Source organism: Anopheles merus, chromosome 3R (assembly GCF_017562075.2).
Source record: "Anopheles merus strain MAF chromosome 3R, AmerM5.1, whole genome shotgun sequence".
NCBI lineage: Eukaryota > Metazoa > Arthropoda > Insecta > Diptera > Culicidae > Anopheles > Anopheles merus.
The window spans coordinates 6,520,151-6,538,665 of NC_054084.1; the positions used below are offsets into that span (position 1 = coordinate 6,520,151).

General features: G+C 47.3%; 1 protein-coding gene across 3 annotated transcripts in view; it reads right to left on the reverse strand.

Moving 5' to 3' along the window:
- LOC121597111 (nucleolar protein 4-like) overlaps positions 1-12,240 on the reverse strand; it is a 50,390-nt gene extending 38,150 nt beyond the window's left edge. Inside the window, exons 1-5 of one of the 3 annotated variants that reach the window (XM_041922648.1) lie at positions 10,896-12,240; positions 10,113-10,266; positions 9,861-9,961; positions 9,665-9,790; positions 8,954-9,586 (exon numbers count right to left, since the gene is read on the reverse strand). In XM_041922648.1, coding sequence (XP_041778582.1) covers positions 8,954-9,586; positions 9,665-9,790; positions 9,861-9,961; positions 10,113-10,266; positions 10,896-11,573 — 1,692 coding nt within the window. In that variant the 5' untranslated portion in view covers positions 11,574-12,240. The remainder of the gene's footprint in view (positions 1-8,953; positions 9,587-9,664; positions 9,791-9,860; positions 9,962-10,112; positions 10,267-10,895) is intronic. The other 2 variants (XM_041922649.1, XM_041922650.1) reach the window with 2 other exon arrangements.
- Between the last annotated feature and the right edge of the window lie 6,275 nt (positions 12,241-18,515).

Below are 18,515 nucleotides of genomic sequence, written 5' to 3' on the forward strand. Positions count from 1 at the left end.
TTCCTCATTACCGCATTTCTGCTTCACTGTGTATGCGTGTCTCTCTTTCTCTCTCTCTCTCTCTCTCTCTTCCACCTCTCTTTCTCCAAACATCTCCAAACTCCAACCGGGATGTACACTCCCCCTGTGGAGGCTTGTTAATTGCCTTTGTTTCCTTGCCCATTTGCTACTGCCTCCATCGGTGCATCCAGCGTCTTGGCCACCGCCGTCCTCTTGCTCCCTCAGCTCCCCTCCTTGGTTCTCTCTCCCCATTCGCCTCCCGAATTCAATTCCAGGCTCCTTATCGATCGTCTATACACACCCGTGCACCCGGCAGGACCGACAGAGTGTACAACATTAGCGTCCTTCCTCTCTCTATCCCAACCCCCCTTTTTGCCCCTTTCCCACTGAACTATACAAAAGGCAGCCCTCGGCCCGGTTGCGAATGAGAGTGCATAAACAAAACTACGCATCTCATTAGCTAACGTACAAGTGCATCCATGCGCATACGCCTGCAACCAGGCGTGTGCATGTGTGCTCTTGTATGTATCACAAAATCTGTTTCCTAAGGGCCAGTTTGCCGGGTGGGAGGGGGGGGGGGAGGATGGGATGATGATGATGATGTACCCACCCCGGGTAGAAACCGGGGGACGCGATGGCGGGTAGGAAATTGCGATGGCTTACGATTGACTGTAGATTAAAATTTCCCAATTTGTGCATCACGGTGCGCATCTCGGTGCCGGTGGTTGGGTGCTGTCAGAGGAGAACCGAGCCGAGCCGGGACCGTTGCGTACAGGGAAATGTTTAATGGCATTAATCAACTTTAGAGGGTTGACTTTAGTAACAGCAGGGACAGTGTGAGTGATTTAAGCTTCCATTTCGAGGGAATAGGAGATAACATAGAGCGAAAAGTTGATTATTTTCTACCTTCTGTTTCAGTTAAAGGCCTCTAAATTCGTTTCAAATTCATGCTTTTCCTACCAATCACATGACGTCATGTGCTTGCCCCTTCATCCAAGGAAGCAGTTGCAGTTGCTTTAGAAGCAAAATTTACCACAACATCCAAGACACCGCTGAAGTCAACCGAAACACGCACACATCCTTCTCTTAAGACTTGCTCATTCCATCAACCACGGCCATGGAATACTTTCACCTCATCCCGCGCGGCCAGCAGCAATTTCAATTATGCCCAAAACGTCCCGAAAGACGACGGATCCGAAGATGAGGGGGGGGGGGGGGAGGAAAACTTCACCAAACCAACTACTTAGTCAGCAAATTTCGGTCCTGTGCTCGGTTTTCATACGAGAGCATGTCCTCCTCTCTGGATGGCTGGGGGAACATTATCGCCTCCCGTCAAAACAATGCTCAAAAACCAGCCCCAGCCACTGTTCCCCAGCAGCCACGAAACGACGGCCGACATTCCTTAATTTGCACATCTTTGAGCGTGATTCTCATTTGCCCTTCGGTTCGGTGAGTCGTTCGGTGAGAGCCGGCAAGGGCAAGGTTAGATGCTACGCCACCGGTCGAACATACTGCACACGCCTGGCAGCATATGGGCTGCAGAGCTCATCAAGAAAGGGGACGCAAAACTTTTTCGAAGAAAGTATCAAATTTTGAAGAAGGAAGTATTTTGGAGTGTCTCTAGTCTAGCTTCTTGGCGTTGCTCTTGTGGGGGAGGGGGTGTTTGAGATATGGAAAAATAATTAAATTGTATTATTTAACATTTGCTTGCAATGATGCTTTAAGACAAGACATTTGACTCCCATCTGTAACGCTCTAATACGAAGAGTCAGGGGGAAATATAACCCAAACAGACTGATGCTGCCCACTGCCAGTTCCCAGGAACACAAGCACCAACGCTCGACAGCAAATTGATAGTAAACACTGGCCAACACACACACCGAGTGTCCGGTTTGCCAAACATACTTTCCCCCATTTTCACATCCAATTTTTCCAATCCACTTGCGCCCTCTCTCAACCACGGATCAAGGGAGCAACGGGAAGGATCATCGAGCCTTAGCCTTCCCCGGGAACCATTTGGCGCGTCGCGCCAAAAGTACCCCGAAAATGACCCTGTAGAATCATGTGTGGGAAGGGAGGGGGAGGGGGGGGGAGAGAGAGCAACAACTTTTCCAAGTTTTTGCCATATTCTCCCTCCTCCCCACAATACCTTTTGCTGTTGCTAAAATACTTTCTGTCCGTTCCGATCCATTCCGTTCGGGTTGGTGGAAGACGTTCCGTCGTGCGAGTTGCTGTGTGTGTGCGGTGGAGGTGAGATACTTTCAAGACATCATCAGTAGGAGGAAAAGGAGGACCTGGGTTTTTGTTTTTGTTTTCCCGTCTTCTTATACCGAAGGATTCACCGATGGATTTTCAGAAATGGTGAGGTTAGACATCGTTTCGTTTCTTGATTTCCGGTCTTGCTATATCTAAACCGTCCCAACACACACACACACACACACTCGTACACACTTCCGACAGACGTTGCTCTTCCTGACCCGTGGCATGCGAGGCCCAGCGTGGGGGTAGAAAGATTCAGTTTCTAAGAAAATCATTTATATAATAAGACGCTTCTTGCATCGTGCACCAGGACGTGTCCCCTTGGGCGAATGGAGTAGTCTGGTGATGAGGGAGGGGGGGACAAAACTCCGCATCTTCGCAAGCAAAGGGGACACTGGGAAACGGTACGGATGTGTGTGTTTTTTTTTCGTGAGGAATGACCACATGTGGGAGCCTTCAGGGTGCCCAGTCAACCTGCTCCCCCTCGAGTCGAAAGAAGGTGTGAGGAACAGCGAGCGTCCAGTTTTAGGCTCCTCCCCATTGGGGATAATAGAACAACGGGGGTACCAAACCGAGTAGGGAAGGCACGTTTGCACTGGCCAACCGATAGCTACCGGTCTCTTTCGTACCCCGTTTTCACCTTCTTCCCCCACCCCCCATCCCCCCCCCCCTTTTCGGCCGCTCCCTGGGATGGGTCATATTTCTGGGAGGCTTTCAGGGAGCAACTCCCCACCTCTTTTGGAAGGGAGCTTAAAGTGGGTGGGCGAACTGTGTTTCTGCAGTTTGTGTGTGTATGTGTGTCTGTGTGTGTCTGAAGCCCATCCCATTCGGAGCTCCCAAGAAATTCACCCCACAGTGGGTGGTTGGGTGCAGTTTGAGATGATTAGGGGGAGGCATTTTCTTGTGAGGAGCACAAACAGTCTACACAGACACACACACACACACACAGGCACAGAAGCGGCTACATTACACCTCCACTAGGTTCACCCACCTGAAAAGAGGGAGGGGGGGGGTGTGTCTCCTTGCTTTTCTTGCACCAAACGCACACACACATACACGGTCAGCACAATCTGACCACCAACATCAGCACTCCCAAATCCAAAACCACCCCATCTGGGGGTGGTGGGTGGGTGGATGGGAGTGAAGGATGGAAAGGGAAGAAACATCAAGAAGAAAATCGAAGCACACATACAGACACACGCACACGTACGTACGCAGTGCATATCTTGCTTGTCCAAAGTCCTCCAGCGTCCTTCTTCTTGGGCAAACTGTGGCTATTGTGGGGAGGTGAAACAGGGCGGAAGGTGGTTTTCATGCGGTCGACCATAGTAGTGGGTGGCTTCTTTACGGGGGGGGGGGGGGCTTGGGACGCTCGAGTGGATAAACTGGGATGCTTTTTGGGGGTGGTCCGGTCGGTCCGGATGAAACGTTCACCCAAACTCCAGTCCCCTGTTCCCAGCTCCAGTCGGGTTTGTTGGGGGGGGGGGGGGGGGGGGAGTGGGGGGGGTTGCATCCCACTGGCAGAATGAAAGTCCGCCCCTCTCCATCCTCTCCACCCTCGCAGGGATCAAACATTCCAAGACAAACTGGAACTCGGGAAGGAGGGTCAGGGAAGGAGACGTGAAAGGCGAAGCAATGGGTGAGGATTTCAAGGAAAACGGAAGACTCTGCTTAAGATTAAGGAGTTTGTGGGTGGCTGCAGATACACCTCCCCTCTTCACCACACGCTTCTTCTCTCCTTGTTCTTCATCCTTCGCATTTTGGGTTGGGTGGGGTGGTGGGGAGTTGGGGAGTTGGGATAGGTGATTCACAGGAAAATGTGATCCTTGCCAGTGCGCTTCCTCCCCCTCATCCGTTCCATTCCCGGTCGACTGGTCAGTCCAGTGTACCTTCTTTGACTCTTCGAGCTGTTCGGGTGGGCGAACCGGGACGAAAGGAAGGTGGGAGGGGTAAAGTGAACCGTTGAGTGTAAAAGGGAAAGGGAGAAACATTTGACGGGACGGGATACGATGAGATGCATGTTCTAATGCCTTCTACCCATCCTTTACCTCCTCTCACCCCTTGTGGGTTTGGGGATTGAGGGTTCCTTTTCCCAAAAACGTACCCCTCTACGCCCGCCCCATTGGCAGTCGACGAAATCCTTGCCGATGGCTACAAGGGGACATCCGATTTCGTTGCCCTCTCTCTCTCTCACACACACACACCTTTGCCCTTTGACTAAAAACGAACCCCATCTTTTGAGCGTGGTCGGGCTTGGACATGCGAGGACATACATCCCCATCCCAAGGAGCGTTGGTTCTGATGTCTTCAAAACGAGCCCGACTTTTTCGGTAAAGGAAGGACCTGAAACCTTGGGGGTTTCTTCTTTTTACTGTGAAGATGGCCATCGCCAGTGTTGTTGCGGAGTGGGATTTTTTCCCTCCCTTTTGCAGTCATTGGACCCTTCATCGACTCCCCGCCTGTTCAATCCTGCTTTTCTTTATCAAAAAAGGATGTCCTGACCACTCTGGGTGGGGGGTTGAAGCTTTTATGTTGCGTTTCTATATTTTTCCCCTCTTCCCGCATCGCCTCGAGGCCACACTCGGTCTCGGTTTTGGCTCGGTCCCCCCATAACGTTCAGCACAGGGCAGCTAGCAAAACGAAGAGTGGAACCAAAAAAAAAAAAAAACAGTGCCCCCCAACCGCCCATATAAAGACGGCTCAAAAGGAGGAGGACAAGATCACTGTCGCCTTGAGTCGCCAGGCCTTTGGTTCACGGGCAAGAAAACTCATCGTCCGGATCTTCATTTTCAGCTCATTCGGCGTTGGCGTTGAGAAGCATTTCGGGTCCATCTTCCCTTCATCCCCATTCCCATTCTCTCCCACATTAAAAGATTCATCGCAAGGTTCTGTGAACACACAGCAGGGTTGGGAAGGGACACCCCTCCTCCCCCCGGGGGACTGGCAATCGGAAAAGAATGGAGAACGAACTTTTTGGCTTTTCGAAAATACCTCGAAACCTCGAACAGGGGGGGGAAGGCAAGAAAAAAGTTTGTTCCATCGCTTCCTTTTTTGTGTTTTCCCTGTGCCAATGCGCCTTCGTTCTTAAGACAAAGAAACAGTTGTGGACGGTGAACGAGGAGAGACTGGGAAATTGGGAGTAGCCAATCCCCTCAAGCAGCCAAGGCAATGGGCCAAGGGAATGGGAAAATCGATACCGACAATAATGGTGTACGATCGAGAAAAATATTTTTCATTAACGGATGACCTGTCTCTCGACCTGCGGACCGGCGGATGAAACTCGTCGGCTGTCGGGTCGGCAGCCGGCTGGGGCTCACGTGGCAGGGATAGGGGAGGCGTGTTGTTTTTCGATTGGGAGTGGATTTATGAGCTTCTTAAAGGGGGGGGTGTTTTAAGATACTCTATGTGTTGTAGAAAGTTGTATTTTCTACCTATGTTATAGTGTAGTCGACGAGAATCAGAATCAGAAACAATTTATACAATATTAAACTGTTATACGCTGTTATACTGTTCCGTACAATGTGTATAACAGCTCTAAGTAAACTTATTCAGTATAAAAATGCATTTAAATTCACTATTAAGAGATAAAATGCCAATAACTGTTCTACATGATATCAGTTATACACGTATAACAGTATTCTCCTCACTTTAAACACTAACATTAAATGATGTGAATCATCTTACAACAACTTCAATTTAAAAAACTTGCTGACCTTTGACACATCTTTATAACAGTTTACGTACTGTTATACAGCATGTGTCAAACTTATTGTTATACATGACATTTTTCTTCCACTTTCGTTCTATTAAACCGCGGATTAGCGTGATCAACTGCCATGCTGATGCATTTTGCCCAAAACACGGTGGGGCGGGGGGGGAGTTAAGGACCCACCGTTTTATCATTTATTACCCCTGTCAACCCCCCTTCCCTCCCTTTCCTTGGTCAGGTTACAAACAGATTGGAAAATGCCAGCAAGCATTCACGCGCTTCACTGCACAATCCTTTCCATCCGATGATGCTGATTTCGGAGGTGGAATGAACGGACCCACCCTACCCCTGTGCCATTAAAAAAAACCTCCCACCCTCTCTGTACTGTTGCCCCTCGAAGGCGTTGCACGCAAAGAAGGGACGCACATGGCCAAAGGTAAAAGTAATGGAACAACACAGTTAGATAGAGAGAGAGAGAAAGAGAGAGTAAACGGAAATACCTTTCCTGATGAAAACGGGCAAAGCAATGAATGGGTAAAAAATACTTAAAAATTATTATTTTTCCACTCTCCACGCCACTATCCTGTGATACACTCTTTCAGGCCCTTCTTCCATCCCAGCCGAACTGGGAGCGTTCCAACCCATTTGTGTCCATCGGTCGAACACGGGATGGCAAACCCTCACCCTTGCATTTTCAATATATTCCTCTCTCAAAGATTCGATCAAGCACGAGATATTCGGATGAACTGAACCCTTCCCCACTCCCCCCCCCCCCGCATCCTCCTTGGCTGAGTTCTCTGCCCCAGTAGACCCTTCCCAACTCGGGGAACCAGGAACCAGGGAAGGGAACGTCAAGAAAAACGAATCTTCTTTGCAAAAGAATTTCGCTCCCCGGTTGTGAGGGTTGTGGGTGAGTTGGAAAGAGCCAAGGTACGACACGCTAACGTGGATAGACAGCAACCGGCACAGTATGGTGTGGGGGGGAGGGAAAAACCCAACCGAAAAACCTTTCAACCGAGGCCAGGTGCCGGCAAGGGATCTTCAGAGATGCGAAGATGTTTGCCCCCGCTTCTAATGCCTTCCCTCAATGCTACCAGCGCTGGGGGTGGGCTGTTGGGACGGGGACCGAGTCTGGTCCGATTCCGACGCCTTCTTCAAGACGCCTTGTCCCATCCCCCACCTAGCAAAACTCGCACCAGCACCGAAACGTCAAACCATTTCTCTCGGCATCCTGGGGCTCCTTGCAGAAGGGAGGGTTTAGAGATTTGCTGCTCCCGCTTTTCACCAAACCTGTCTTGCAGGACAGGGAAGAGCGAGGAGAGGTGTGTGGGTGTGTGTGGAAGGCGTACATACAGCATATCAGCAGCGCTGAGCTAAATAATGCCCCCCTCGAAACGCGTACCACCATGCTTGATGCTGCTACAGAATGCGTCGAATTCCCATTCCTGAGCTTGTGGGGAGTACGTTATGTACTCCTGAAGCATCTCCTCTCAAGCCGAACCGCCAACATGCCATCGCTCCTTCCGGCGAAAGGGAACGAGGGAATGGCCTGTATGTGTGTGTCTGTGTGTGTTTGTACGCTGTGAGGATAGCGTAATATTGCGCTCCATCTAAGGAACATGCGGAGGGAACGCTTGGTGACGCTTCTGACGACACTGACACAGGCGCCCTTTGCTCGCTCGGTGGATGAACCACCTCTCAGCGCTTCAAAATTTCCAATTTTTCCAAACGAAAGAAAAGAGGTAAACGGAAGCGAGCAACGTTCTTATATTGGGAAAACTTTTCAGTCCCGTCTCTCACTCCCCTGGATGGTGTTTCATTTTAATCGAACCGGAAGCCCATCCGTCCGCCCATTCGCCGCCAGTCTTTTCGATGATCTCTTGGGAGTGTAATGGAAGGAGAACGAGAAATTAACTCCTTCTTAGTAGAGTGAGGCCTCGGTGCGAAGCAAGTAAGATGAAAAATAATACTCATGAAAAATGAACGCCCCATTTTGGTTGTGATGAGTGTTGCTGGAAGAGGTGAATATTTGACCAAAAATATGAATCCTGTGACACGTTTGCGGTCTAGTAAAATATAGCCAGCCTGTTCTGGGATCATAAGAAACCTATTAAAACCGGCACAAATTAGTTTGTGCTATACACTATAACACACCAGAGGGATATAATGAAGCCCTTCCACTTCTACCGCAAAACCGTCCCTTTTCACACATTACCAATTACCCTCTAATTTGCCCTCGGAGACGCCTTAATTGGCCCACCAATCTCGGGCCGAATATCGCGCAAACAGTCCTGATGTCCTGATTCGACAGTACATTCGAATTACAGTACAGGCCACCACCGGCTGCACACAGTTGTGATTGGCAGGAGGGTTTGCCTCACGGGGTCGGTTACCTGCGACCCTTTTGAAGGCGACCTCTTGGACGCAAACGGGGTTTGTATTATTCTTTTCTAACCTTCGATTGCTTCTTGAGCTTGCTGAGGACACCTTTTTCCAAGGAGGGTCACGACGACACAAAGGTCTTGTGCCCTGAAGGGAAGGTTCACCACGAATATTAGCGGGATTGGGAGCGGCCCAAAAGAAAATGGACGATTTCGCAACGGAGATGATGAATGATGGAGTATGATAATAGTTTTTAAGGTAAGTTAAGCCATAAAATAATTGTTTTAAAGATAAAATAGAAATTTGGTCAATGAAAACTACTAGCAAGGATCCAGCTCATACAAAACGTGAAAAATTGTTATATTTTAAAGACAATATTGTGAAAATTGATCCATATGCAGCTTATTAATCATAACAAGATTAAAAGGCGACAAACAGCCAGCGCCTAAATGTATGCTACTTATAAGCATCCGCGCTTAACAATCACTCGCAATGCGCTCCGTCTCCATGGTAACGGTGCCATTGGCACATCATCCGCTTCTACACCCCACTGTAAAGGCGTTCCATACTGAAATACCCATAGAAGTAGTAGAACAGACTCACCACATTCAACGCATCGTCGTCCGCCAGCCCGAAGCTGCTCGTCACGTCCAGGTACGTCGCGGCGATGGGTACGGTACGGCGTCGTCGTCGCTTCCCGTCGTCACCTTTTTCACTGCGGTTATTATTGTTTAATCCCACCGCCGGAAGATGTTCCCTCGATCCGTTCCGTTCACTTGCACACACTGTAGCACTGAGCTCATTACCACCACCACCTGCTGCTGCTGCTCCTCGATCACTAGACAACACTTCACTAACGGTACTGTTGGGTCGTGACACAGCCCGCACGATCGGGGGCTTCCCGCTCTCCACACCGTCTGTGGTTAGCTGTGCCGGTGTCACAGCTCCACCACTGCGCAATCGGTTAGATTTGCCATTTTCGTACAGATTCTTCAGCAGCTCGTAGTACCGAAGGGAGGATTGGCTTCGGTCGGTGGTTTTGCTACACGGCAATGCCGCGTCCTCGCTCGGCCGGGGGATTCGTTCACTCGGCGGCACCGTGTCGTCGTTGCGTGGCTCCATCCCGGGCTCGGCTTTTGGCAGGTACACCTTGGTGGTAAGCTTGGAGCACTGGCTGCAGAGTGACAGGAACTTGGTGACGGCTTCCCGCGGTAAAAAGGCGTACGTTTCTGTAATCTGTAAAAGTGCAAGCTAGTTCAATAGTTCTCGTTGTTCTTGACGCACATTGCAATGCTCTTTGCACATTCTACGCACCGTACGGTAGGTTCGCTTCTGACCGGCATGTCTCGTCGCGCGGCTACCGAGCGACACATGCACCCCATAGATGATGTCGAAAAAGTTCTCCACAACGGCCACCTTCTTGTACGGCTGGCCAGGTTCCTGTAAGGACAGTGGAAAGGGAAATGGCTTTTGAGTTTTGGAACGTTCAGCGACTTCGAAGCATTCTTACCAAGCCTCCACTGGGAGCGTACAGCATGCAGCCATCGTTTTCGGGGATATTCTGATGTGTAAAGATGTCTTGAAAGCCTCCCGGCTTGGAGGTGGTGAACCCTTCAGCAAGAAATCGAATTGGAAAGAATTATGTTTAATTTAATCTCTTTCAATGTTCGAATATTCTGATCTGTTTACTAATCTACTTCATAGCTGTCACAATGACAGCTATAGTTAGCGCCATCTATGGCACACTAGCACCGAACCTTACCCTTCGTTTTAACCCAGAATCGAAATTTGGAGCTGTCCGGATTGTTCATCTCCAGCCCGCGCAGCGTCTTGATGATACGGGCCTGCTTCTTCAGCGTAATCGTCTTCGTCTTGGCCCGGTCGCCGTACGTACGTATAACCCATGGTTGAAATATCTACTCATGCAGCCCCGTAAAATGGTGTTTATGTAAAGAAAAGGAGGAAAAAACAAAAAAGAAAAACAAAAAGAAGGTTATACCAACACGTCACACATCAAGTGTAGTGAGATGAATGAATTACGACATGAATGAATTTCCACACGAAATTGCACGGAGAGAGGTGGGGACATCACGGCAAAAGGGGGCAAATTGTTCCAGTGAAAGTAGTAAAAGAAACAACCAACAAACACAGAAAACGTCTGTTGCATACAAAATTCGCGAGCAAGAGCTGCGCGAGAAAAACACGCGTGAGAAAATTCAAGGGGTTGCCAAGGGTTTCTTTGGGTTGCCCGAGAAAGAGATACCGCCGATCGAAGCAGTCGCAGAGAGCGAAAAGTTTCCAGTTTGTTGTTTTTCCACCGAGAAGGAATGAGTGGGAGAGAGTGAGAGAGAGAGAGCACGAGAAAAAGAGAGCGCGACGGTGCGCTACGTGCGCGTTCGCTTGTGTCAGTGTGTGCTGTTATCGTGAGAGCGGGTCGGAAAAACCTCAAATAATCGTTTGCGGGTGTTGGAAAATCGGACACGGTTTGCATGCGAGCGATGGATGGGAATATGATGGTTGGTTGGAAAACTTCGGGTCTATTTACTTCAAACATCTGATCACGTGTGTAGTCGTATTTGGCTAGCCGCTTGCCGTGACGTAGCTGCTGGTGTGGGAGTTGCTGCTGCTGCTGCTGCTGGTGATAGTGTTGGTAGTTGGCCGGATATTGCTGGTGTTGGTGCTGCCGCTGCTGTCGTGGCGCATTCAAATCAGCTGTTTCGCTTGGTGTGGATTTTTCACCATTTTTCTCACCGCAACCACCGTCAGCGCCAGACGCCGACGCACGCACACCAACACCGGGAGCGTTCTGGAGCGATGGCGCGTCCGTGGGGAATACGTGCTGCTCTGATTTTATCCGGCCTTCGTCCTCTTCCTCACATCCTGTTTCATCTTCCTCTTTAAGCTCTTCCTCTTCCTCGTCATCCTCATCACCGTCGTCGTCATCGTCGTCGGCGTCGTTCTCGTACCCGGCATCCAGGTCGGACGTGTCCCGGCGGCCACCGCCGCCGAGCCGGCTGACCTTGGCCAAGGACGACGCCGTCGAAGAGCTGGAGGATGAGCGCGATAAACGGCGCCGTTTGCGTGACACACTTCTACCCTCCAGGGAGCGTACCGGTCGTCCACGGGTCACCACCGGTGTGCCGGGCGCCGGAGACTCCTTCGGCTTCGGACACTGCCCCGATGGATCGATGGTACGCAGCACCTGTGAATCCTGTGCATCCATCACACACGGCTAATTGCCTATTGCTAATGCTTTTTCCAAAAAAAAAAACAAAACTGGTCGTGCGTTTCAAGGAAGAAACTCAACCCACTAGCTAACAAAACAACAACCGCATGCCACAAACTTAAGGATAAAACAATTAACACACGATCAAACCAACACACAGAACGACTACAAAAACACCGAGAGTACAGAGGTTGAAAACACGATTAAAATATCACAAACGTTTAAAATGAACGAGTAACGAAAGTAAAAGTACTACACACAAACACCAAAAATTAGAACAAAATAGAAGAAACACTAGCAAAACTAACAACAAAACCACACAACAACATTCACGATACGAACAAACGGGTTAATTTAATAAAAAAAGAAGAGTTTAAAAGTGAAATATTTTAATAGACAAACAAGAGTAAATGAAGGAATGTGTTAAACAAAACAAATGATAATGAAAAAATCGCGTTGCCACCGAAGGAGCCTCGAGCTTGAGCTGTGTTTAGTCAACGGCACCACAATGGAAACTGTGGCAGCAACGTTTGAGACGATCGACGTTACGTCCAGTTGAGCGCTTCCGCAAGGACCTCTTTGCAGCATCTCTTGCAAAGGATCTTGTGCGCAGCGAAGTAGCATAAGGAGCATCAGTACCGGTCAAAGGGGGAAACTAGGGAAGAAACACACGAAAAAGACCGTCACCTTACCTTACCGTCGTCGGTCCGGTTTTGGACGGTTAAGAGTTTGGACAATATTTTTCGGGCAGGAGTATGTTTTGGCGCGCGTTGCTTTCCCGAAAAAACACACATACACATAGGGAAGTACGGAGCACTGGCCGCTTGCTGATTGGACGGTAAAGGACATGGGAAATGGGGTGGAATAGGGCTAACGAAATTTACAAACGTGTGAAAGAGTTGTGCGTTTTGCGTATTGTTTAAAGCATATTGGCCCTTAAAGAGATGATAAGTTTGAAGTTTAGCTGTTGGAAAATGAGTTTTTAATTTATAAAAAAGAATTTAAATTAATTTCAATTGATTTCAATACTGTAACAATTTGATGAAGCACTTTTGAAACCCTTTTTCCTGGATAAACAAATATTTTACAATAAAAAGTACACGTAAAGTACACAATAATTTACAAAATCGCTCCCAAAATCGTACGAAAATGTTAATATTAACAGGGAATTGAAAATATATTCAAATGTTGTTACAATCTATCATTATTCAATCGCCATCTACGCTAAAAACCGTCAACTGAAACTCTTTTTCCGAACGCCAAATGCCCTGCCATTGCAATGCCTTTCCCGAAATGAAACGAGCCCACACACACACACACACACACACACACACACACACACACACACTCATATTAACTCCAAATAACACCTTCCTATGTGTCTGTGTGCGCGAGCGCGCGTGTTTGCAAATGTAAAGAAAAAATACGCAACAAAAAACTACCAGTTGCGCAATTTTCCGAGCACGTGGCACATTAACACAATCAAAGCAAGCGCTCGCACACACATTCTCCCGGTGTTTCACACACTTTGAGCACGGGTGTTTTGAGCGCAATCGTACGCGCGAGAGAATGGCAGGATGCAAATGAGCGCGAGAACGAGACGGAATGGGAGAAGATGGATTTGGTTCGTTTTTCGACTTTGGACCTTTTTCCCTTTTTTTTTTTTGCATACGCCACTTACCTTGTGCCGTTGTGCGCTACCTGCCTGCCGTGTTTCGTACCGAGAAGGTACCTTGTACCGCGTGCTCCAGAGGAGGTTCTTCGCCCCGTGAAATGGGACGTCCTAAGAAAAGGGCCAGTTACGTTACAAAATGTCGGCTGCCCGTGGGCTGCTTTGATCTTTGAACAGTTTGCGAGTTGAAACGTGTTGGAGCTCCAAAAATAGAACAGCCAGCTGTCGTTGCAACCTCCTAATCGATGGAATGCTACACGGGTTTTTGGCGGGCTAGCTGTTGTTCCGTCTCTGCCAGGACATCAAGCGAAAAGGTTGTCCAAAAACGCGACGACAACACGGTGAAACTGGTCCAACTGGTTAGCGTCGAAAATTCACTCGCGTCCAGCATCCCTCTTCCTACTCCCAGAGTGTGTGTGCGTGTGTCGTTGGTGCATTTTTCAAGCCGTTTCGTCCAGTTTACGCCAAAACAGCAGCAGCATCCGAAACCGGTTCGCTTTTTCGGTGCGCCCGTAGACTTGCCGAAAAGAGTCTTCTGCTGGAAGCTGGACGTCGCGATGTCCTGGGCTGACCAGGCGGCCGGACAAACCGGACCCCCAGAACTGACCAAAGTACGGGAGGATGTGAATGAGAGAGAGAGAGAGAGAGAGAGAGAGAGAGAGAGAGCGAGCAAGACTTCTCATACTCCTGCAACCATTTACCGGAACCGGATGGCGACTGCAGAGAGGATGCTGCGGATGGGAACTCCGATGTCATGACCTCCAAAACGGGGAAACTGCTCACTGTACGCTTATGGGAACGCAAGGGAGCCGACGACTGCTTCCTCTAATAATGCTTTCGATTCGATTCCTAGTCGTTCTAGTCTGCTGCTTTTTTGTTAACGGGTTTTGTTCGCCTTCCTTCATTCAGATGTTTAAAATTTAAATCGCTTCTCTAAACGCACTGAAAGGAGCTAGTTTTTGTTAGGTCCTCCTGCTTCGTCTTCTTCCTACTAAGTTGTTGGACCAGATTTCACGGTCTGCTGGCAGGATGTATCGATGACCGTTCGATAGGGATAGTTGGCATTGTCTGGGCATTTAGGTGCGTGACGAAACTGGTCGATGGCTTTAAACCGCAGCATAAACATGTTTTGGAATAGATTCAATAGGATCGTTAATATACAAGGAATTGCCAACAGTTTTATTAAGTTATACATTTCATGAATTTCAAGACATTGGTGTTTAATTTAAAGTGAATGTCTCATTTCAATAAACCGATAGAAAAGCACATAAATGACTCGAATCAGGATCAGTAGACGATCTTATCCGTTGAATGCATGATTCATTAAACAAATTTCTAATCTACGTTGAGACTTTTATAGGTTTGGTTGACATTCTGTAAAAGGCTATAACATGTCTGTTTTGAGTTCCAATTTTGAGTTCCGTAAGCTTCAAGTATGGGCCGGTCTGGTGGTACAGTCGTCAACTCGTACGACGTAACAACATGCCCGTCATGGGTTCAAGTCCCGAATAGACCGTGCCCCCATACGTAGGACTGACTATCCTACTATGGTAACAATAAGTCACTGAAAACCAAGCTCTCTTCACTAGTGGGTACTTGGCAGGCCTTGACCGTCAGCGGTTGTTGTGCCAAAGAAGAAGAAGAAGAAGAGAAGCTTCAAGTATGGATCTTTTGCAAATTCCCATCGGATCTTTCGGAACACGGATTTATTGTATAGTATAATTTATAAGTGTGTATGAGCAAGTATGATTTTGGCATATCAGCACAAATTGTTTAACACAGAACACTAAAAAGGACTAAAAGAATAGAGCAAGGCAAAGAAGGGACAGTCCATTCTAGGCTTAGGTCCACGTTCCCACGTTAACGGGCATGTTTTTAAGTTATACGAGTCGCGGACTGTAGCACGGGACCACCGATTTACTCAACAACTCTTATGGACAATAATTTGCGAACAATGAGAGTCTTTGAACAGTAACAGATACTAGGTTTGTAATTACAAATAGAGCGAGCTTATGCTCGATTAAAAGCAGTAAAGCCCTCATAAAGGTCCACATGCAAATGATAACTCTGCGTATTTAATATAGCTTACGCTCATCAATTTGTCTGATTAATCTGATTAACTGCTTTAAGTTTCTTCTCGTTTTCTGCTATATTTCAATAAATGATTTAACGATAAATTTTGGGTTTATCTGCCATATTTCAATAAATAATTATCACAATATGGCTTATTGTACACCAAACGAAAGGATATTCAATTCCCCAACCATCTAGACTGTAAACCATAATGAAATCACAAGGAAATGTATTAAATTCATTATTTCAATATGTTTTACAGACAAATAATAGTTGGGGAATTGAAATACTTTTGTTTTGGTGTACGAGAAGCCATATTCAGATAAAAAATAAAATTTCTCTTTCACTTTCACGGAAGGTCTAAAGCGACGTTAAGCAAATCCTTTTCCACTGCTTTTAAATGCGCTTCATGTTTAGAGTTCTCATTCTAAACAATAGAGATGCTTATATGCTCCAAACCATTGCATTCGTTGTAGGAGTGTCCTTCCTTCTTTTCAAACAGATTATTTAACATGTTTCTTTTGAGCTGCCATCTGAGATTTTGGAGGACGATTTCCTATCCCAAAACAGGATGTATTTTAAATTCCATTTCAAGTTCATTCCACGCACTGCTCTTTTATGTGATCACCACATCCGAAACAAGAATTCCGTTTAAAGATCCTAACGGCGCAAAACAAGAATCGGACATTGCGTGAAAAAAGCGCCAAATTTCCCAACCGCTTCCCTTTCCACGTCAAACAAAAATGTCGTTACATCCAATATCCAGACTGTTATGCGAATGTAAATTGCTCCCTTCAACGGACAGTCAACTCCACAGCGGCTATCCACACCGCCACAAGGTATCACAGTCCAAGCCAGTAGTTCCTATTCCGGGAATTGTTCCCACTTAAAAACAGGATCCGAGTTTAATCTCCGAGTCATATGCAAGCAAAAAAGGATTCAAACAGCCGTTGGAGAAGATGAATCGCTTCCGAGAAACAATCAAAACCCATCACCGGCCAAAGTTCATCGAAGCTTGGACATTCTGCCCCATTCGTAGCAAAAAAAAAAAACAATAACCCAAAAAAAAGCATCTCAACATCCCGAACAGATCAACAGATCAACAGATCCTGCAAACCGGACATCCAGTGGAGGATGGCCGTTCCCAAACGAAATCCGGAGAACAAAAAATCTCCAAAAACTCGTTCCAATCGGTCGTAAAATCTAGCAACTTGCTTGCACACACGTTGGTTCACACCGAAAAATTAATAACACCAAAAAACCGTCCAGAAACCGACGGAGCCGACGGTGCGGACTGGTTTTATGCATCATTTTCCCCCAATTTTCGTGCCGCGAAACTTTCTCACCGCAAGCAACTCTTTCTCCCGCTCATCATCTCGTGCTCGCATCTTTCCTCGCAACGCCCGATGAAGATGAAGATGACCAGACCTCAAGGCTCAAGGATGGAATGGAGGAAAAACTGGATTCTGTGACTGTCCGGCCCGCAGTTTGCCGAAAACAAAAAAAACGAACGAACGAACGCACACTCACACACGCTACTCCCCTCTGGGTTGGTGTTACCACCAGCATCACCATGGTCATCATCATCATCATCATCCCCTTTGCCGAAAAATAGAGCCCGAAAATGCTGACCAGCGTCCACTCTGCTTTGTACCGTTCGCCCTATTCGCACCCTCCTGAAGGGAGGATGTGCCAGAGGGGACCTTACCGGTCGGTGGCAGCATCGTCATCGTCGTCGTCGTCCTGATATTGAGACTTTTACAAGATGCTTACACTAGACTTGCTAACTAGTTGCATCCGGTAGCAAGCATTTGCCTATGGACCAGTGCATTAGATTGATACGTTCAGTACAGGTCTGCGGGGTGGAGTTGATGCAATCCTATCGTCAAAATACAACAAAAGGGTGCTAATAATTTGCTTTTTTCTAAACTTTTAAGCTTTTGCTGGTCATGTAATTCATTAGAAAATAAGTAATGATTCATTTAAGGAATTGAGTAAGTTTAAAAACTAAATAAATGTACAATTATCCTAATTTTCTGTGCAAATTACACCAAGAAACCCGAAATTCGACAAACGCTCATGTCGACATGGGCTCAAGTCGACATTTGCCCAAGTCGACATACGTTTTCGGTATGTCGACATTAGTCGTGACAAGAACCGTTTGCTGTAAACTTTCACAGCGAGTTATAATAGCAAGAGTGTCGAACCCTTTCGAAGAGATCATTGCAAAATGTTATACACTCGTAAACCCACCGATACGCATGATTGATAAACCGCGTTAGTTTAAATTTTGTGAAAAATACAAATTTCTATGTATGTGTAAATATCTATAAAGCAAAACAATCATTTAATGCCAAACAGATTCCAGCTCATGTCGCAAACAATATATCATGCGCGTAAACAAATTAGGACATCTTAAAAGGGGGCAATTTAACAACATTCAAATTCGACTCCAGAGGAAGCACCTCGTTAATTGAAGAAATTTAATTGCTTTTGTCTCACGACACACGGGCCCCGCGCCCCATTGTCAACGCAAGATTCTAAGATCAACGCTTAATTGACTTTAATCAGATCTTCGGACCGTCAGGAGGATCTGTCGTCCGGCGGCACTTGCACCCGCACGTGTAGATAAGGGTCAAGATATGAAGGTTGCCTCATGTGTGTGTATGTCAGTGGCAGTGTGTTCGTTGATATGTTTAATTGCATCCGATTATGACACCCTTTGCCATGGGGTCTAGTCACTAGAACCAGTGTCAGAACGTTGCGATCGTGATAGATAAATAAGAGAACAACAGCTTTATCTTTGTGAAAAAACACCCAAAGATGTACATAGCATGCAGTTTTGTGTAGTTAATTTAAAGAGTTGTAATAACACTCTAGCAAACATTGCACAATATGGAAAACATTCTAGAAAAGAGAACAATTTCTTAAATAAATGCTCTTGCAGTTACTGAATGTACTATTTCCCTCCCGGCTTTGCGCACACTATTTTTGCACCCTGCTGTTGTGCAAAAGAGTGTACGCACACCCCGAACGCAAGGCCTGCTGCTGCGTATAGGCCTTTCCCTTTCCAACCTGTGCAGCTTGCTTGGATCGTGTGTGTGCGCGGGCGCCTGCTAACTTCGGGCACTTCGCAGCCTGTCCGAAGCTGACTTCGTGTCGTCGGGCTGGCGTGGATGAGCAAGTGTTGCGGC